The sequence below is a fragment of the Hippoglossus hippoglossus genome, chromosome 21 (genome assembly GCF_009819705.1).
Source record: "Hippoglossus hippoglossus isolate fHipHip1 chromosome 21, fHipHip1.pri, whole genome shotgun sequence".
Classification (NCBI taxonomy): domain Eukaryota; kingdom Metazoa; phylum Chordata; class Actinopteri; order Pleuronectiformes; family Pleuronectidae; genus Hippoglossus; species Hippoglossus hippoglossus.
The window spans coordinates 17,988,929-18,010,354 of NC_047171.1; the positions used below are offsets into that span (position 1 = coordinate 17,988,929).

A 21,426-nucleotide genomic window follows, 5' to 3' on the forward strand; every position below is an offset into this window, starting at 1 on the left:
ATCTACTTTCTCCCCCCAAAAGCTATGCCCAATACAGATGAGGATTCAGGTTTGATGGAGGCCCGAGCACCTCAAACCTTTATTTACACCTCCACCTCAGAGAATTAGTTTCTGACTTACTATCCCATAATAAAGACTTTTTATGGGTATTTGGGAAATGCTGCCTCGTCAAGTAGCCTAATCAACCATCATAATAAAACATTTGAAATTATCCAGCTTCATTCTCTGTCATGTCTCTCAGGTCCATGATACTGTGGTCTAGAGGAATTGTGATTTTTTTGTGATATTGATGAATTATTTTTCCTTACCAAAATTACAGGATGAAATCTGTTTATAAGCAGTGTCCTGACATGTATGTGTATTATTTATATCATATACAGGCCTATTTAAACTGGACTATAGACTCATTAATCTCTGATTCATGAACCATGTAAAACAGTGTATCAGCTGAAAGTTGAAACTATGTTAGGAAGCTGCTGCTGGTGTCACCGAAACTAGAAAAGAGAAGAGGAGAGGACCCTGAATTAGCTCCACAGAAACACCGCGTTCCGCCCGCTGTTGATCCGCTGCAGGTGCCAGCCAATCGGAGCAGGGCCCCGGGGCCGCGCCCAGCCGCGTATCGGAACTCGTGAAGCGCTCAGGTGAAGTACTACCCAGGTGTGGGTGTTGGTCTGCAGTTTGAAGGAGACTCAGCACGATCACGCGACTGTGCAGGAGCCGAAGCTGAAGAAAAGTGAAGGAAGCCATCACCGGTGAAGAACTCGAGAAGATGGAGGAGTGAGAACATGCGTTAAATCAAACTTTAGAGGAGAAACCAACTTTGTCCTGAACTTTTTCTTTTTCTTGGATCGTGAAGTTGGATGGAGTGATTGAGCCTCGACGACGTAGACGTTCACATCAGTTTGGATTGTTGTGCAGGGACTGTGTGTAAAAATGGATTCAACCATCTCCACATTCAGAGGGGCTTTACTGGTTGTATTCACAGCTTCATGTCTCCTGCATGGATCCAGAGGCGAAATCCCTCCCCAACCAACCGGCGGGGGCACGCTTCTTCCCCCGGTTAAGCCTGAAGCCCCCCAGGCTTATCCAGACGCAGAAAAGTCGAATCTACCGGTGTTTACGATGGATTATCCGAGAATACAGATACCATTTGAGATCACTATGTGGGTGCTGCTGGCTTCATTCGCAAAGATTGGTAAGTAGCAGCAAAATGCTCCTTCTTCTCTCCCTGTTTTCTTGGTCACCCCAACCGGTTGAGGCACATGGCCACCGCCCACACTGAGTCTGGTTCTACAAGAGCTTTCTCAGGATATTTTTCTCTCCACAGTGCCCAAGTGCTTGCTTGTTGTGCGAAACTGCAGGGTTTCTCTATAATATTGTAAGGTCTCGACCTTCTTATGTAAAGTGCTTGAGGTATGAGATAAAATTGAACTGAATCCAGGTGATTACAGTAATGATATCTGACTTGTCAGAGAGGATGCTTCTAGTGTTTTTGGACAGTTCGTTAAAGTCACATCTCTTCTCTCAGGTTTCCATGTGTACCACAAGATCACCATCTGGGTTCCGGAGTCGTGCCTCCTCATCAGCATTGGTCTGATCGTTGGTGCCATAATGCACTCTGTCAACGAGGAGCCCCCCGCTGTGCTGTCCAGCAACGTCTTCTTCCTCTACATGCTGCCCCCCATTGTCCTGGACTCCGGCTACTTCATGCCCACCAGGCCTTTCTTTGAGAACATCGGCACGGTCGGTCACACGTCAGCCTCTGTCGCTTAAAACAGATTCAACTTCTTGTTCTCTCACACAAATAATTGACGTTCATTGTCTGTATGTGCAGGTGTTGTGGTTTGCAGTGGTGGGCACTCTGTGGAACAGCATCGGTATCGGCATGTCCCTGTTTGCCATCTGCCAGATTGAGGCTTTTGGTGTCCAGGACCTGAACCTCCAGGAGAACCTGCTGTTTGCCACCATCATCTCGGCCGTGGACCCCGTGGCTGTGCTGAGCGTGTTTGAGGACGTGTCTGTGAACGAGCAGCTCTACATCGTGGTGTTTGGAGAATGCCTCTTCAACGATGCGGTCACTGTGGTGAGTTGGCTCATACAAATGTTGAATGTTTCATTTCAAGATATTGTTTGTGCTTGGACAGCTTCACTGTCATAAGCTGAGACTTGCTGCAACATGTTTTACCTTCTCTGGGTTACTGGTTGTTATGAAAGGTCAGGTAAGGCAAGGCATGTTTATTTATCAGGCACCTTATACACAGGGGTTAATCAAAGCACTTTACAAGCAAAACATGTAAATAAATGAATGAACTAATAAAACCACAGATGCTAATAAACGTACAGGCAAATTTATGGGATAAATAAAAGTACGATGTAACTGATTGATTAAAAGCAATGGAAAAAAACAGATTTTAGGTTTAAGAATGGCTACTGTTCAAGGGCTACTGAGTGGCAGGCTGCACACTGGCTAAAGGCCATTTCACCACCAGTTGACCAGTCCCTTTTAGATATGAGTCCTACTCAGTAAACAATATATCTGCAATTGGTTTTGGGCCCGGACCAGACAAAGGGAGCATGGTTTTATCCAGATTTGCGCTATCTCGAGGCACAGGTGCAGTTTGATGAAAGCACTTCATATAATCAGCATATAGCTACGGTAATCTAACTTCTTGGAGAATTTTTGAAGCATGAAAACGTTTAAAAATAGGACTAACTAAGATTTGAAATCAGCCTTCAGCACCCAGTTTTCTCTTTTTCAACAGAGGCCTGACAGCTGCTTGTTATGAAAACATACATTGGAAGGTACCATCAGCTGTTCTCTATTTGTTAATGGTTCAGGATGGTGGGCCACATGTTACTGACCAAAAAACCCCCACAATTGCTGATCAATATCAGTCCAACAAAGGGGATATAGGTTTTGTCTAATCTTTTTATTTTAACAAGAAAAACATCACACGCATGTAGTTTATTATGGAGATCATTATAACTCTACCGACCGTGTCAGGACCTGTTTGGCACCTTGACTTTCATGAATACTAATACATGAAACAACAAATTCACTATTGTGTTGTCTGAAATGTTCCTGTTCTTTAACACTAAAGGCTCAGCTCAGGTTTCACAAGGTACTGTACAGTTTGTTACACTCTCTCTTATTTCTGGGTTTAAGTCTGTGCACGGGCAACACACTGATAAATGATTCAAAACTGGAAGTGAGGGAATGTTGTCAGAGAAATGAACCGTTTGGAAGACTGTGTCACTGTTCCCTTAGCTGCTGCAAAACCTGTTTCTGAAGTAAGCGGTTCATTTGGTTATGGGAGGAGATAACGAACACACACACACACACACACACACACACACACGCACACACACATTTGACTGCAGTGAGCTCATGCTGGAGTTTCTCCCCCCCTGCCTCTCTTCATTGTGTTAACCCCCCCCCCACAGAACCTACATTAACCTGCTCTTAGCTTTGGTGTGGTGACCCTTTTGTTTAGTACACAGTGGCAGTGCTGGTGCAGACAGTGAAGACAAACATTTACCCAGGAGACTGGGAGAGTCCAGACACGGCCTGTACAGAGGTTTTCTGTTTTTTCAAAATGACACCAATCAAACAAGATGTAATATTTGACAAAAGCACAAACACTTCTGATTAATAGGAGATGCTGTCACCGATGTGGTGATAGTTGTAGAGGCGTCATCAGGGGATGACACATCTCCCTGGCACCCACAAAACTCCATTTAAAACCTGCTCTTAATTTGGCTACGTCAAACTCAACAGGAAAAGAATACAATTTTTTAGTTTTAGCTCCTTACACAAAATGAATACAGACAGGCACACTGATCCCCTGGACATCTAGTGTCAGATAATACAATGGAGGGTATAAAAACCTGGGATCACACTGTTACAGATGGTCAGTGTTTCCAGCTTTACCCTTTAATGAGAGGGCCAGTTTAATCTAATGTAAATCAGCCATCGATACCCAAAGAAAACTGTTTCCTTCTTACATAACACAATAGATGATAACAAAATATTTCACGCCAGTTTCCTGTTCAGTCTTTCGTGTATGATGAAAGAGGAAGTCCCAAAGAACCACCACAAACTATTTTTGCCATGTTCATCAAATATAAAAAAAGAATTTAGTTTTTGAAAGGCTCGATACATGGACATGGATATACTATGGAGGTGGACCCGAGTACATAGAGGAAGAAAGGAAAAATCCAATCAAATTAATGAATAAATGAAGTCCATGCTGTAGATTTTAGCAAGAGCTACTCAAACAAGTGTAAACGGTGCTTTCACTGTTGGACGACATTAAGCTGCAGATTTGGTGCATTGGTGAGTTTTTACAGCAGCAGGACAGTGTGTTAGGAAATCACAGAAAATAATCTACATTGCTAATGTTCATGGTAATGAAGGAATGTGTCTCAACAGACTGTGGCACAGAGTAATTATCAGGCCTTGGTTAAACTTTCAACACTTGTAAGGAGAATCAATCATACTATTTCTTAAATGGAATTCATGGATAATAAGGAAAATACAGAATATCACCAGATTTCCTCTTTATTTGTGCCGTATGTTTTCTGTACTGTCTCTGACTTAACCTTTCCCATTATTTCCAGTATACAAATGTCAAATTTTCTTCGACTGTGTTAAAAAATGTAATCGATGTGTGCAGTCAGACATATTGTATGCAACCAGTAACATCACCAACTTTAACACTGACTTTAAGATATAAGCTAAAAAGACTTCATGCACCGTAAACGCAGGACAGGAGGAAAAGGAACAAAACCCAATGCTCCTTTCCATGAGTCATTCACTGCACTTGGTGAAATGAGATTATCAAATTGCAAACAGTGCAGAGTAAATATTTCAATAAATCACTCTTATCTGGAGCAGTGTTATTAGACACCGCAGCCCCTGACACCACCCATGACCTCTGACTGGGATGTGTGTGTGTGGGGGGGTTATTTGTCCACGTGCATGCATTCAAAGCTGTGCATTAAAAGAGAATGTGATTTCATCAGCGTTTCATGTGCTTGTGTATGAATGTGAACGAATGTGTGCACGCGTTTTCAGGTGTTGTACAACATGTTCAGCTTTGTGGCGGACATGCCAACGGTGGAGCCAGTGGACGTGTTCCTCGGCATGGCGAGGTTCTTCGTGGTCGGGCTTGGTGGGATGGGCTTTGGCATTCTGTTCGGCTTCGTGGCCGCCTTCACCACGAGATTCACCTCCAAGGTCCGAGAAATCGAGCCACTCTTCATATTCATGTACAGCTACCTGGCCTATTTGGTGGCCGAGCTCTTCGCTATCTCATCCATCATGGCGTGAGTAGATTTGAAAACTAATATTTCACTATTCTGCAGGAATATGGCAAAAGTAACAGCCGAATGTATGTTTTCCTGCAGCATTGTTACCTGTGCCCTCACCATGAAATACTACGTGGAGGAAAATGTTTCCCAGCGTTCCTGCACAACCATTCGCCACGTGGTCAAGATGCTTGGCTCCATCGCCGAGACCCTCATCTTCTTCTTTCTCGGGGTTGTCACGATAACAACAGAACACGAGTGGAACTGGGGCTACATCATGTTCACGCTGCTGTTTGCCTTCGTTTGGAGAGGTCTGGGTAAGCAGATAGTATCAGTGTCATGTTAGAGTTCAGGGGTACGATGAAGCAGCGTTCTGTTTGCACACGAGCACATTGGCGGCACAAAGTCACATCCTTCCACTTTCCCTCTTTACCTTTGTATCAAAAGTAAAGAATTGGTGGTGGTAAAACTTAAGGTTTGTGTCGACAAAGACAAGGGAGCAGAAATCCACTTGTAAGGATACCCGGATGTACGCGATGCATAATTAAAATATCGTCTATAAAAGTGATTTATGACGGAGCTGGTTCATCAAACATCAAGAATGCACATTATGCATTCGGGTGAGTGTGTTTATCACCACACCAATGCACACTGGTGACCACACCCACTGGTGATGCTGGGTGTGGTCACCAGGTGAAACCGACTTGAAAACTTCGAACCAGAGGAGGCATCAAAACAGTTTCACTTAAAGCAGCTTTCAGTGCTTTTGAACACTTGGGGCAGCAGAACAAGCTGTAAACACAACACATGTATTATCTGTTTGTGGTTGTTAATGCGTTTAGTTTATCTAAGGCCCAGAATACACTCGACATCTATCTCTGTTTCGGTCTCCACCAACTACCAAGGAAAATATTGGTGAAATGCTGCTAAATTTTACACAGCGACAGATCTGATGTTGATATAAAATACAGATTAGCGCAGCTTTAAATTAGCTGACAATACAACTGAAAAGAAAATCTCTTGACATATTGTTTCACCCGTTCTTCCCTCCCAGGTATCTTGGTGCTGACTCAGATCATCAACCCTTTCCGCACCATCCCATTCAACACGAAAGATCAGTTTGGTTTGGCCTACGGTGGCCTGCGAGGTGCAATTTCATTCGCCCTGGCTTTCACTCTTCCTGATAGCATCGGCCGCAAGCCGCTCTTCGTCACGGCCACCATCACCGTCATCCTCTTCACTGTGTTTATTCAGGTGAGACTTTGTGCTTGTAAGTTTCCCGCAAATGTTTAGACATTTGTCTTATGTTTGAATGATGTTTGCTTGAAACAGACTGGTGGACTGTTTCATGATTTTCTACTCATCGGATTTCAATGAAATTTTGATGTGGATCTGGATAAGGGGGCGAATCTAGGATTTAAAAAATGACTTTCTTTAACATTGCGAAATAGGGATTTAAAATATATATATTTTCTTAGATTTCTCAGAGAATAATTCATGGATCTTGATGGAAAAAAAGTCAGGCGTGTTTATTGGACTGATAAATAATAATAGGCAGATTCAAATAAAAATCTGGCTCTCCTGAATTTAAATGTTTTTCATTGGCATTTGTTTGTTAGTTAGCAGGATTAAGCAAAAACTACTGAATCTATTTCTATGAAATGTTGTGGTGGAACCCATTAAACTTGGAGCAGATCTAATTTTCGCTTAGCCTTCACAGAGATACGCACTCCAATATGTGAAGGTCGTTAAATACGTGATGTCCAGTGGTGTGACGGTCGGTTGGGATTTCTAGTCTCTTTTCTGGGTTCTGCTGAATCTCTTTTTCTCTTCTCCACAGGGCATCAGTATCCGTCCTCTAATTGAGTTCATCAATGTCCGCAGAACCAACCGCAATCTTGACACCATCAACGCAGAGATCCACTGCAGGGTGAGACGCAGCTCGTGATCATTGCACATGTCGTGGACATAATATCTTTGCACACAGTGTTAACAGCTCTGGTTTTGCTCTCAGCTCATGGACCACACTATGGCAGGCATAGAGGACCTCTGTGGACAGTGGAGCCACTTCTACTGGAAGGACAAGTAAGAACTTCTCTTGTTTCTGCTCAACAAAACGTCATTATATTCCTTATTTGGTGTTACAGACAAAATGTACACGTTACTCACTTCATCTTTAACTCGCTGCTTTACTGCTTCATGCGAATAAAACCAAAGAGAAATAATCTGCAGCGAAACTGGAGGAGAGGTGACAGTCTTAGTTTACCTGCTTTCAGTTTCCCTCATTGTGATTTTGTTTGACAAAGCCATTGTTCACACTGGGACCGTGTGGGAACCTTGAAAGCTTTTCAGACACTGGTGTCGTGTTCAGCTTCCGCCATGTTTTTCTTCCTAAAGCTTGGTAATGTGTTCCCCCAGTTTCTCATTGGGTCTAAATGATTCCAACATGGTCAACTACGTCAAATATAACTTGAATTTGCATTATTGCATTATTTTCTGACATTTCATTATTTTAATTATTTCAGTTCCTTTAATTAACTGCAGCAACATTAGTCTGTTCAAATACAAATATGAATATATTGAACTATTCTATACATGTTCAGAAAGTAATTTTATGAAATGCTGTAGGATCAGTTTGTACATTTATTTTAAAATTAAATACTTCTATCATTGACCTCATTAATCCTCCTTTGATAAAACATTTAGTCAGTTGCATTATATTCTTACAAGTAAATTCTCTAGTCCAGTAATCTATATTTACTTTCTTTACATTTTCACATTTTAAATTTTCTGATTATAATCAATAGTTTATTGTGTTACTATACTTTTAAAGTGGGCTCATCCACACCCGTATAGGTATTCAACATTATTTATATACTAAATACTACTGCAACACGGAATAGATAGATAGATAGATTTTTCAGATTTTTCTATACGGGACATCAGACACCATCTTTCTTTCTTCCACTGTTTCCACCTCTCCCTTTATCCCATGCCCCCTTTTCTCTCTCCAGTTGTCCTTCTCCTCCTCTATGTTGACTCACTTTTCATGTTTGTCCCGTGAGACTGGTTCATCAAGTCTCAGAGTGTAGATTTAAAGTTTAAGTAGTGAAAACGGCGTGAAAAGCCCAGTGACCTACAGAAGAGTCAGAAAGTAGGACTGCCTCTGAGCTGTGACATGTCACATTTAGACGTTAAAATGAACCTGGTTTACCAACTAGTGTCTCAGGGACTTCAGATCCATATTGTTCACAGTCATGGAACTTTACACCAGTGACTCTAATGTTAAATCTGCAAAAATTCTAAATACGTTCATCTGATCCTCGACAGGGAAGTTTAGTGTCATAAACTAGAGCACTATGTTTACTTCTGCTGTACGCAAAATGAAGCATGAGGAAACCAAACAAAAGGTACAAAGCTCAGCATTAGCTACAAAATTTCACTAAAGTTGCACTTAAAAAAAAAAAAAATGCCACCAGATATTAAATATGTCTTTAACTTGAATTATTTTCTACCCAATGAAAGTATCTATATCTATATATATATATATGTGTGTGTATATATATATATATATATATATATATGTGTATATATGTATATGTATATATCTATATATATGTATATGTGTATATATATATATGTATGTATGTATGTATGTATGTATATGTATATATATGTATATGTGTGTATATGTATATGTAAAAGGCTCAGGCACTCTTCGTGTGACGTGCAACTCGATCTCAATCTCAATCTCATTTTCAGGTTCATGAAATTCAACAATCGAATCCTGCGTAAGATCCTGATCAGAGACAGCCGCGCCGAGTCTAGTATTGTGGCGCTGTACAAGAAGCTGGAGCTGCAGAACGCCATGGAGATCCTGGACACGGTGTCGGGCGACATCAGTGCGGCTCCGTCCATCGTCTCGCTCTAGTATGAAACCTTCATCATGCCTCTGTGCTAGTATGACTATCTCATCACCTCCTTATTATTACTTAATATACATACTTCTGTCTGATTTTTAGTGATGATAAGAAAACCTCTGCTAAACCAAAGAAGAGGTTCCTGGCTGCCGATCTGAAGAGCATGCATGACATGCTGTCCAAGAACATGTACAAGATCAGGCAACGGGTGAGTTGATGCACCACTTTGGTGGAAAGTGATGAAGGACATTTACTCAAGTGCTGCACTTAAAGTACAATATTGAAGTATAGGTATTTTACTTGAGTAAAATACATGTTTTAAAACTTAATAATTCAGCGTCACTGCATTTTCACATGAGTTGTTAGCAGAGAGACGTTTCCCCCCTTAGCTCTAAACTTCTCAAGGTTAGGAATCACTAATTAAATAAACCAGTTCCACCTTGAACAGCTATAAAATGATATACTCACACTATAGTTGCTAAAAATTTATCCAACTTTTAAAATGAACTCATGAGCACTGCAGCTCTTTGTCCAAATCAGTGCCCCTTTGGTTTTTACATGAATAGGATGTTAAATTTAAATTTTACATAGAGATTTTTTTTTTTTTACTTAATATTCTGTTGTCCGTGTTTGTTGGATAAATCCGTCTGTAATTAGTAAAGCATCATTTTCATACCAATCGTAGGATTTGGGCGGCACTCTCCTTTCTCCAGTGTGATTCCTCCACACACTGAAACGGGCTGCTGTTTTGCATGACCACAGACCGTGTGGCCGGCAGGACTTTTCCATTAGTGACATGACATCACTGGAGAGGCTCTGAGAGACACTTTGATGTGCAGATAAATGGAGAGCATGTGTCTTCTGTTCTGGGGTAGACGACTGGTCTGATTATCTTAATGGCCCCTCTTTCCGAGTCGCTCTCACACAATCTCTGAGTCACTTCAGTCTGTGATGTTTGTTTGTTTTTACGGGAGCGGTTCTTTGCATCCTGAGCAGCTCGTGAGAGAAACTACTCGCTTTTCTTAGCCTATCACGTTAGAGGTTTTGAGTTATTGTGATCTGAACAGGATTGTGAATTGTTTCCTATTCTCTGACCACGCTGAGCTCCTTTTGTTGCCATGAAACCTTTCTCTAAAGAAGTGTGGCTGCTTTAGAGTGTTAGAAAGGCGTTTGTGTTTGTTTTAAGTCTTTATAATAAGAACTGTGTTGACAGTGACAAGTAATCGCAGTTTGCAGAGACACAGACCCTCGCGGCCAAAACAGGTGTGGCCAGTTTTGGTTGAGTAATCTGATCTTTAAAGAATGCGGTCTCCTGTAAAAGCATCTCCACTGTTTGTCTCCACATTTATTGTCTGTCAGGATGTGTTACTCACCTTTACTGTGGTCGCTTGTAGACTTGTACGTTTATCACAGATCAACATAAAAAAATGGCACAATTGTTGATACATCCATTAGAGGCCTGTGATGTGTTTAACGTTGTACCTCTTTGTGTTGTTTTCATTCAGACGACGGCGTACACGGGTAAGCACACCCTGCCCAATGATACCCACGCCAGAGAGATACTGATCAGACGCCACACCACCATCCGTCGCAGCCTCCGACCCGGCAGCTTTCAGTCATCGGTAAGAAAGAAGCTCTGTTACTGTGTTTGATACTGACCTGAGTCTTTCTACACATGTTCTCAATCTCTCAGTTAAAAGTAGATAAGATAAGATTGAACCTCATAAGAAGCAGGTAAATTAACTCTTGACAACACTAAGATTAAAGTAGTTTCACAGTTTTTATCCCATGCCTTGTTCATTATTCTCCTTTTTGCGTCTTCTTCTCTAATCTGTTTTTTCATTCTCAGGCGGGGACCAAGTCTCAGAAGTATTTCTCCCTTCCTGCCGGGAAGAGTCTGGACTCCAAGTTATTTCCTCCGGAGAGAGTGAGCTTTACAGGTAAAGCTTCTTAAACCAACTGTATACCCCTAATATCCAGATTCCCCTATTTATTTTCCTTTTATTAGATTGAAGGTTGGAAACAAATAAATAAAATTAAAATATGGTATTCTCTGTGATAAAATATTTAAAATTCAAGATTCACTTGGGTCAGTCAGTCTGACACCTGAATTAGCTCAACAACTAGTGGACAGATTACCATGAAAATATGTGCACACATTAATTAGGAGAAAACTTGATCCAGTGACTTTTCCTCTCACGCCACCATGAGTTTAACATGTGTAGTTCAGAGATTTGTCCAACATATTGGTTTATATGACGGATTATTATAGCAATACTGAGGAAATAAAATTATAATATTTCGTGAATAATGTCAATGTGAGAGTAAGTTCGTAATACGAATGAAGTCTCTCGTAAAAGAAAATTCTCATTAGTTTATGACTTTATTCTTGAAATATCAGATATTGTTCCTTTCAGAGCAAATGTTAGCATCCCAAAGCATGTAAGTATGTTGATAAACATTAGTAAGTTATTATGTTTATTAAACTTGCATATTAGCATTAAGCTCTTTAGCTGTGGATAGATGTCGGCAGCATGGCATCAAATGTAATTATTGTCCTGTGGATCATTTCCCTCACATTTCCCCCAAATTCAGCCTCTTATTTAGCCTTTTGTTTTTCAAATTAAATTCAGTTGGTTTGAAAACTGTTTGGCTCCACAGCCTGAGTTTGCTATGGAAGTTTCCTGGAAGCTGGTGAAAGGAGAACTCAGGCAGCAGCTGATGTCTTATGCAATAGTTTTTAATGTAGACTTGATGCATCAAGGCGAACAGAAGGTGGAACAATATGCAAACGCTAACAGAGTTACATGAGCAATTATCACCCCCAAGTCTCAAGATGTCTCCCACAGCATCCCAGTATATCTTCCTCTACTTGTGTCACCCATTCTAACAGCACATCCATGAATGGCTAGAATTGCTGTCACTCTCTATGTTACATGTAGGTGTTCGCATCCTATTGGATAGATAAGCCTAAAGTATGCATTCCTAAATCACATTGTGTCCTTACGTCTTGCCACTGGTGAAATACGCAAAACAGTTGAAGTTGGTGAAAGTTGAAGTTGGTGCCTCTCTGTCTGGCTCATCTGAGATAGATATGGAAGTCCCTCAACGTAGACACTACAATGTACTGTTGGTTTGCCCTTTATCTATAACCTGACCTTGGGTTCTGCTTAGAGAGAGAAGGGAGTATCTCTGGAATTAGACAGGCACTATTCTCCTGTACAGATATGTGTAATATACAATATACATTATATAAATAATATATAGTGGCTTATACAGTAATGTCTGAATATGGTAAAAAAAATCCTGAAGAAGTTTATAATGATTGAGCCACCAGCAGGTCAATGACATTTACAGGTTTATGGTAACACTCTCTGCCCACATGCACTTCCTCTTTTACAGAGCTGTGTAAAACACAGTATGTAGTGATGGGATGATTCAGAGAACTAAATCATAAAAAAAAATGTCTTTTCTCTCAGACGATCAGGAGACCATGTCAGAAGTGGCCTACCCCTCCCGACGCTCTCGGTTTAGCCAGCCTGCACGCTCCTCCTCCAGAGCCATGATGCCTCTACGAAGGCTGGACACCCTAAAAGAAGTTTCCTCTGTTGAAGTTCTAAATGAAGGCAGAGGTGAGAGCGGCAGGACGGGGCGTGGTATGTCAAGGACAAACTCCTCCTACAGTGATTCCCATGTGCCCGCTCCTCGCCGTCACTTCAACGCTTCTGCTGACAATAACAACGGCTCAGCTGATGACTTTAGAAATGTGCATCAGGAAGCAGAAGAGGAGGAGGAGGAGCAGCAGCAGCCTTCCTCTCCACCTCCAGCCTGGGCGGCTGAACCCAGAGACAACTCGACGACACAAAACCCTCTGCTCAGGCGGCCTCAGTGGAATCCGAAGAAGTAAAAATGTTCCTGGGCTTTCAGCGGCAGCTGGACTGCCACAGACTGAGTGTCATGTTCCCAAGCAGCTCGAGGGAATCTACATATAACTGTGTGTTCATGGTGTGTAAAGGCCCAGTAAGTTAATGGTGGAGATTCATTCATGTCTTAATGGAGGAGAACCGCCCTTCAAAATGAGCCAGAATGGACAAAAGTCAGAGGCACATCAGCGGCACAGTGCACTATAGTGAAGGGACTGTGTGTGAACTGTGAACAGTGAGTCATATTTCAACAAGTGACTTTTAAATACTTCTTATCTTCCTGTAGGATTTTGTTTTTTAATGTTTAAAGGCGATTGTAACTTAAACTGTTTTATTGTGACTAATTATTTCTCTGTTCTTTGTAAATATTAGTCTTTTTGTATTTTAAATGTCTGGTGTCATTAACAGTTGCATGATTGAAGATACACATTTTATTGCTGTGTAGCACAAAGTACTCTTAGGAGTAACTTGGTGTCTGTTGCACTCATGGATCCACAAATCTGATACACGTTGTAACCATTTTCTTCTTCTGTAATAAACTTTTCATTCTGGTCAAATCATGAATATGATCTAAGAAATGTGAACGGCACCAACAGAAGAGAAAGAGGAACTGGGAAGTGTGGACAGTCTGCATGACACAGTTGAATAGTAATAAGTACACAAGCAGCATTTACTTTTAAAGGAGACATATTATGCTTATTCAAGTTGATCATTTTCGTTTGGGTCATTGCTTGAAAAAGTTTACACGCTCTAATGTCCCGAAAACACATCACACTCCTCATACTGTCCATCGCTGCAGCTCCTCCTTTCAGCCTATGTCTGAAAAATGCTATTTTAGCTCCTGTCTCTTTAACGCCCCCCTCCTGCTAAAGCCCAGTCTGCTCTGATTGGCCAACTGGCCCACTCTGTTGTGATTGGTCAACTGTTTCCAGTCCGTGTAGGACATGTCGGGCTCCACACTTGAATTGGGGCTTTGTTAGGAGGCGTTCCAGACTAGCTGCTAGGCGTGCGTTATGCAAATGTAGGGAATTGTGACATCACGATGGTGCGGTCGCACTACTGACAAAGTGTTTCAGGAGCTTCAGGAGCTGTGTTTTCTCCCTTTACTGCAGACTTTGGGCTTTTTAACTTTCCAGACCTGTTACACACAAAAAACTATAACAGTGATGAAAGAAACTGAAAAAGGATTATATATCTCCTTTAATGTTTCACGTAGAATTCAAAACAATTGACTCAAACATAGAAAACACATTTTATTCATTTACTTTTTTTGGCTTGAATCTGGTTTGTTCTTACAAGATTTTGTGTCTTCTTTATAACAAGAGCTTACACCATTTTTCTTCTTATAGTATAGTGGTGCCTGGAACTGAGTTGAAACTGAACTTAGTTCTTCACATGTCCATTTGAACGTATCCTACTATAAAGATACAAATCTCCAATACGAAAGTCAAAGACTAGAGCAAACATTTGTTCATATACCACCATGGGAACCATTTAAGTTGCAGTGCATTAGAAGAAAGAGGTAAAATGTGTAAAACCAACTTGGCGACTCCTAAAGTACAACAAAGTGATCTATCATGTTGTTAACCTCCACCAAGGAGGTTGTGTTTGTTTGTTTTTTAGCAGGATCAATGGACGGATTGCCAGTAAACTTGGAAGGATGCAAGATGTGTCAGTTAAAAACCTTTTAAAACAAAATATGATTTTTTTTAAAAGAAAAAAATTGATCTTGATATTTATGAGTCTGTATAATTTGGTTAAAAAGTAAAAGTTCTTTAGGTGTTTGATGTTTCATCAGCAGACCTACAAACTTGAGGGATTTTGGACAAGGTAGTGGTTACAAACATATAGTAAAAATCAAAGGCCCTGTTGTATGTTTCTATCTGATCAAAGCAGATAACATTTTCAGGCCTCTTGAATTGTGAATCCTTTCTCCCTAAAGAAGGACTGCACTGCTGGTGGTGACGAACTTCTTGACCCAGAAATCCTTGAGTGGGACAAATTGATCCCACTTCTAGTCCTTCACAACTGGCCTCTCACAAATAAGTGCACTTCTTTGAAGGGTGAATGTGCCTTTTTTTCGTCATACTTATAAATTTATTCAGTTACTCTGTTTGGCTGTTTTGGTCATTCCTCTCCCGTCCCACTCAGGGATCCTGATAAGCAGTAAACCTACAGCTGCTAGAGCCAGGACCACTCCCAGACTCGGGGGACCACAGGGGCTGAACTCCTGAGCGAGACCCGAAAGGAGGGGAGCCAAGACGCGGCCGACAGCTGTAACCGACTGCCCCGCACCAATCAGAGTCCCGCTGGCCTGGACCCCTCCCCTCTGCAGCTCCAGGTCTGTGATACACGTCCGTCCAATGGTGGTGGAAATGGCGAAGAAGGTGGAGGAAAGAACCACCTGCCAAACGTTGGGTGCGGCAGAATACAGGAAGATAAGTGAGCAGGTGAGCATTGTGGAGTGAAGCAGCATAGCGGCCATGTTGTTCCTGTAGAGCTGCGTGACAGGCCCCACCAGGAACCCGGCCAAGGCCCCCAAGGTGCTGCTGTAGCTGATCAGGTAACCCGTCATCTTTGGTTTGAGCGAGAAACGCTCCTCCATGGCCAGAGAGAAGTTACTGTAGTAAAGCATGATCGCTATGCCCATCAGAAGACGCACCAGAAAGAGGTCCCACATGTCAGAAGAGGCTACCATTTTTATCCTGGAGCCCACTGACGACAGCTGTCTCCAAACGGGCTGCAGCAGAGACACCTCGCTCCACCGGAGACCACCTTGGTGCTTGCCTGGTGCTGCGGAGCCTGGTTGAGCGTCTCCTGCCGGCAACGTCTTGTGTCTATTTGCATGAGAACCATTCTGCACAGACTCCAAACAGTGGTTGTCATGACAACGTTTACTCGGGTCATTGCTGGAGTTTGTGTTACGGTGAACTAGTGTCTCGTTCCACGGCAGCATCCAAACCAGTCCTGGAGCGATAAACACATTTTGTCAGATAACATTTTTATTTCTCTCTTTATATTTAAATCAGTTATTTCTCTCCACTTTCAACCCACCCGCATTCATGAGGAAGATGGTTGCACAAGTGAAGGAGGAGGTATAGAAGCCCCCTTCATGCTCAGTGAGGTAGCCGCCCACCATAGGTCCCAGGATGAAGCCGACACTGGAGGCTGCATTGAAGTGTCCCATCACCAGAGGGCGCTCTGACTCAGACACCAGGTCAGAGAGCAGGGCTCTGCAGATTGACAGGGAGTGCTTGAACAGTCCTGAGACACACAACATGAGGGGGGGATAAGAAGCTGATTGATTTCCTGCACAGACTTCAGGTTCAAGATATTTTAAGGAAGTAAGTATTTATTTATTCTCGTTCTTTTTCAAACAACAATGATGTCAATCATCATTTCCCTAAAGGCTTAGTAGCAAACAGCTGTTAAAATACATTATAAATGTTGTTATTTTATTAAATGCACTGGTATTGAATCAGTACTCAGCCAATAATAGTAATGGTATCAAAAATGGTATCATAACATATGTCATCTGAATTTATGCAGCTTGTATGAGCTTTGAAGTAGCCACATGTTTTGCGGACAGTGGTCCCACTCACCCACTGGTATCCTTGCGAGGACGAACAGAGGGATGCTGGTGGACATCCCCAGCAGGCCGTAGCCCAGAGCACTCAGCAGCAGACAGGTGAGCAGAGAGTACCTCCGTCCCACCACGTCACTCCAGCTGCCCTGCCAGGTGAATGACACACAACCACAAACTGAACTAAATTCTTTACAGGACATTCAGAGGAGAGGTTACAGATATTTTCTACAATCACCTGGAGAAAAGAGCAAATTTGACCTTTGACATAATGGATAGTTTTTTTGGAGCCTGCCTTTTAAAGATCCCAAAACCGAGCAGCCAAGGATGTTATACAAGCCTTTATTGGATTATCGCCCCCCCCCCCTTTAGCTCTCACACTCACATACACACCCATCTGACAAAATAATAGAATTAGGACCAATTGAGTTTACTGTGTTCTGTACGTAACCGGGTGGGCTTATCATAGAGACCAAGCTGTTCCTGTATCTGTACATTTACTGGGATTCAGCTGCTCTGCACAAGGGAATCGACAGATGACTCCTTATCCATTCAATTTGTCGCATGACCCCTGAGAATTAAACCAATTGTCAGTAGCTGTGGGCGGCAGCAGAGAGACGTGGAGAGCTGAGACTCTTACATCAGATGCCTCGCTCGTCGCAGAGTGCTTGTGCATGTTTGAGTAACTTCCTAACAGCTTGTTTGTGGTTTGATCGCTGAGACTTAGATTATTCAGCGCACCTTGCTGAACGTTAAGTCTGCCCAGTGTCCGGAGGTGTCTGGAGCCTTCGTGAGTGTGAACATGCAAAGTAACTGGATATATTGTGTGACCGCATTTGTCTTAAAACGACCAGTGTTTATTGTTTTCATGAAATACCAGAGATGACATTGAATGCCGCCATTTTGGCCACTGGCTGTGAGCATGCCTTGTCAGACAGCAGAGACTGGACAGACGCTTAGAGACAAAGAGGGAAAGAGAGAAACCAAGTCAATACTTACAACTATTGTGCTTGAGAAGAACTGTAAGATCCCATATGTAGACACTGCAAAAGTTTCACATTTATAAAAATTCATGTAAGTAATGTAGTCACCTAGCATCATGTCTTTATATGATCTGAGCCTAAAGTGATTATGCTATTGTAAATTTATAACACTACGACATTCAGAATGAACTGTTCATACAACAAGTCAAACCCATAGACTGTAAATAAAGAAACTAACTAAACTAATTAAAAACATTACTTATCAGAAAAATGAACACATGAACATTCATCAGTGTGATAAGAACTACCTAAAATAACAGAAGGCATCTTTAAAAAAAAAAAAATCCCATCCACCAACACGGAGGAGGCAAGGTTTATGACCTATGCTGCAGCCAGCCACCAGGTGGAAATCAAGATGCTTTGGCCTCACTTTTTGGGGAGCTGTCATGTCATCCATCTTATTGTATACAATTCTATGGTCAAACCCGACCATAAATTATATTTCATATCATCAATTTATCCCTCATTTAAAATGACAGTAAAAGTTATAAAATATGAATTACAGTTTCCTGTTCTTTTCTTGTTTCGTGTCCCACTGACAGTTCTGTTTTGTTCTGTGCAACTCACACTATTCCTCTATTTGCCTGTGTTTTCTGCATTCAATTCATTAATTAATTAGTTATTTGTTTTTTTTTATTCAGAAATGTATTGTTAACAGTGATGTGTCTTTGTGACATTAAAAACTGGAGAGCAGATCATTATTTTGTTGTAAAACTTGTTTTCCAGGCTGCTACCTGTTTGTGCATTAATTATTATAAAACACTTGTATGTAATAGACACACCTTACCTACTAAACCGGCCACAGTGGGACCGGCTCCAAGAGCCTTCACGTGATGGCTCAGCAGCGGGATGATCATGCTCACCCCAAACAAGTCCTGAAAGAAAGTGAGGAGGCGAAGGAGAGAGAATGAAACCAGATACATCAAGCTGTTATTTACACCAGAAACCTGTACATCACACAGACAATATAAAACCAGCACTGAGTGTTCATCACAGGGAGTCTGGACAAAGCCCCACAAAGCCAATGCTCATCCTGTTTATCTGCTTTGCTCAAAGCAGCTCCTGCCAAACTCCTGATTCAAGTCACACAGCAATTCATACAGTGTCCGACCAGTGTCCATCCTATTACACTAATTGCTTAACTATCAGTAGCAGTCCCCACATTTTCCATCCGCTCCTTTGCATTAATGTGAGCTGCCCCGGATCTCTTAGTCACATTCAATTCAACCACACAGACTAAAGGGGAAGTTATATCTATGAAAAATGACTTGGATTCTCACCATCATACTTTTTTTTTAGAAATATGTAGAACTGCTGATTGTTTTTAATAACTTTTATCATGGGGATCATGTCCTCATTTCAAATAAGGACTAGTCCTCTGCAACAAGTTTTTCTGACAGTGAGGCTTTGAAGAGGCACACCTCAATATGCTCAGGTGTCAAAACAACCTGCAATGTTCTATATGTCGCCCTTATGCTGCACCCGAAGAAACTATTCAAAATATTACACACAAAAACTGTGTGTAAATAACATACATTTATTTTGATTTAACAGTATTTAACTTTTTAGTTTTTAGTCTATATGTCAAGAATCATCTATCCTGAGTTCCCTTTATTTTACTGGCCACATACTTAGTTTCCTCATATTTTTCTAATTTACAAAGAATGTGTTATAATCCTTTAACAGAAGCTCTGCAGGAAACTATTTTAACACAATTTACAAACATGATTTACTTTTTTCGTATCTACCTGCAGGTGATTATGACAAATATAGATCAGTTTCTACAACAGACAGTGAACATGTTTAGAAAATTACATATTATATTATATATCATATTCAATATTTTTAAAAACCCCTGAGGACAAATCACCATCCTCCTTTCTCCAATTATTAGTATTTGCATATGAGAAATACTTTTAACATTTAACTGGCTTTATTATGATCATTTAAATCAGATTTTAGGGTCCATTCCTAATTCTAATGCAAACACCCTGTAACCTGCCCAGGCTTCTCTGAGCGTGTGAAGTATCTATTCTATTCACATGAAACTCGTGAGAGCGGGACGCTGCGGCGCTGGGCCAGCAGAGAGCTACTCACCAGGAAGCCCACCACACAGATGCATCGCTGGATCCTCGTCGTTCCTGCGGGTTTGAGACATGAAGAACTACATGTCAGGTCGCTCATCCTCCAGCTGTGACGGTGCAGCGGCTGCAGCCAAAGCGCAGCGGCTCTTCCGCTCCACTCAACCAACGCGTCTCCGTCCCGGCCGGCGGGGGGGGGGTCTCACGGGCCGGGGAGAGCGGCCGGCTCTGGGCCAACTGCTCGGATACGCCCGGTGTGAACGGTGGTAGGTTTTAAAAACAAGTGTAAAACACGACTCCGTCCATAACGATCACTGTACAGGTCGCGATCCATCTGTCTCCCGGGTTGAATTGTCACGTTGCTCGCTCTGACTCCCCCCGCGGCTGCTCCCACAGATGGTCTCTTCCACTGACGTCAAACGAATGGATCCCGGAAGTTGTCGTCCATGAAGAAAAGTAAACAATGGAGGGGAAAAACATGTCAAGTCTCTATTCAGAGATTATGAAGACTTAACGATACATGAGGACCTCTAGTGGAAATATACTAGGATTTTCTTATTCAACTTATATTTTATTTATTTATTCATTTTCTATTATTATTTTATGTCATTTCATTTGTGCATAATGCGCCTTGTTTTTTGGTTTCATTTGTTCGCAAGAAAAAACATCTTGTTTTTTATTTGTTTTCATTTAAATTCTTAATTATGTTTTTATATATATTTACAATGTATTGATAAATGTACAACACTTTTTTGTAACTGGTACAGTTGTTTAATTGACCAATAACAAAACAAATAACATTAACGTCATGCTCACTGCCATGATCAAGATTAATGAATTAAACAAACAAAAAAACAAACAAACAACCGAATGAAAATTGTCAATCACATCCATACTTTTCAAAAACTTAAAACTATTTATGGTTTAATATTGGCCTTTAACTGTGTGGAGCAGCTGAGTCACTCTGTCGCCACCTGCTGGACAAACGGTGTCCAAAACATTACAAACAGCTCACTCAAATTTATTCAGGGAGAGGTTTTTTTGCATCTTAATGGCAGCATTGCTTAAATATCAGTATATTTCTATGAGCTTCGAAATCACTTTATCACAAGGATCCAACAAGTCACGAAGTCACACATTATTGTTGTTATGTCTCCACAAAGTTTGATGGTTGTTTCAGTTCTTGAACTTAAATGATTAACTGCAGTTTATACTGTTTCAAATACATGAACCATAAACATATCAGTCATAAATGTGTAGAAAGATGTCCAAACAGGAACTCACTAGATAAACATTGTATCAGTGTCTTTATTGCAACAAATCTGTACAAATCTGTACTTATTTTTAAACTGTATGTATTAGTATTTATTCCATTCATATTTTTCTAGATTCTTTATATTTCCTTACACTTAAGAATAATTATCTTTACACTTAAGTATTGCATGTTACTTAGTTTTACTTACAGATGCCTATTTTTGACTCTTGCTGCTGTAATATTGCAAATTTCCCCATTGTAGAACTAATAAAGGATTATCTTATCGTATCTTATCTTAGAGAGAGAGAGAG

At 41.2% G+C, this 21,426-nt stretch overlaps 2 protein-coding genes across 3 annotated transcripts; one reads left to right on the forward strand and one right to left on the reverse strand.

Annotated features, from left to right (window-relative positions):
* Positions 1-653: 653 nt before the first annotated feature.
* slc9a2 (solute carrier family 9 member 2) lies at positions 654-13,710 on the forward strand. Its single transcript, XM_034573192.1, has 13 exons — positions 654-1,195; positions 1,529-1,743; positions 1,835-2,083; positions 5,078-5,328; positions 5,410-5,627; positions 6,365-6,564; positions 7,151-7,240; positions 7,325-7,395; positions 9,073-9,240; positions 9,333-9,438; positions 10,736-10,852; positions 11,080-11,170; positions 12,710-13,710. Exons 1-13 carry the CDS (start codon positions 934-936, stop codon positions 13,135-13,137), a joined length of 2,466 nt encoding a protein of 821 aa, XP_034429083.1. The 5' UTR covers positions 654-933; the 3' UTR covers positions 13,138-13,710.
* Positions 13,711-14,393: 683 nt separating this feature from the next.
* Positions 14,394-20,269, reverse strand: mfsd9 (major facilitator superfamily domain containing 9). 2 transcript variants are annotated; one of them, XM_034573193.1, is made up of 6 exons: positions 19,877-20,269; positions 18,567-18,726; positions 17,736-17,779; positions 16,756-16,885; positions 16,208-16,417; positions 14,394-16,120 (listed from the first exon to the last, which is right to left on the reverse strand). In XM_034573193.1, the coding sequence occupies exons 1-6, from the start codon at positions 19,961-19,963 to the stop codon at positions 15,255-15,257; spliced, it is 1,497 nt and encodes a 498-aa protein (XP_034429084.1). In that variant the 5' UTR covers positions 19,964-20,269; the 3' UTR covers positions 14,394-15,254. The 2 variants fall into 2 exon arrangements, with proteins under 2 accessions (XP_034429084.1, XP_034429085.1); XM_034573194.1 differs by having other exon boundaries at positions 18,567-18,654; positions 19,877-20,268.
* Between the last annotated feature and the right edge of the window lie 1,157 nt (positions 20,270-21,426).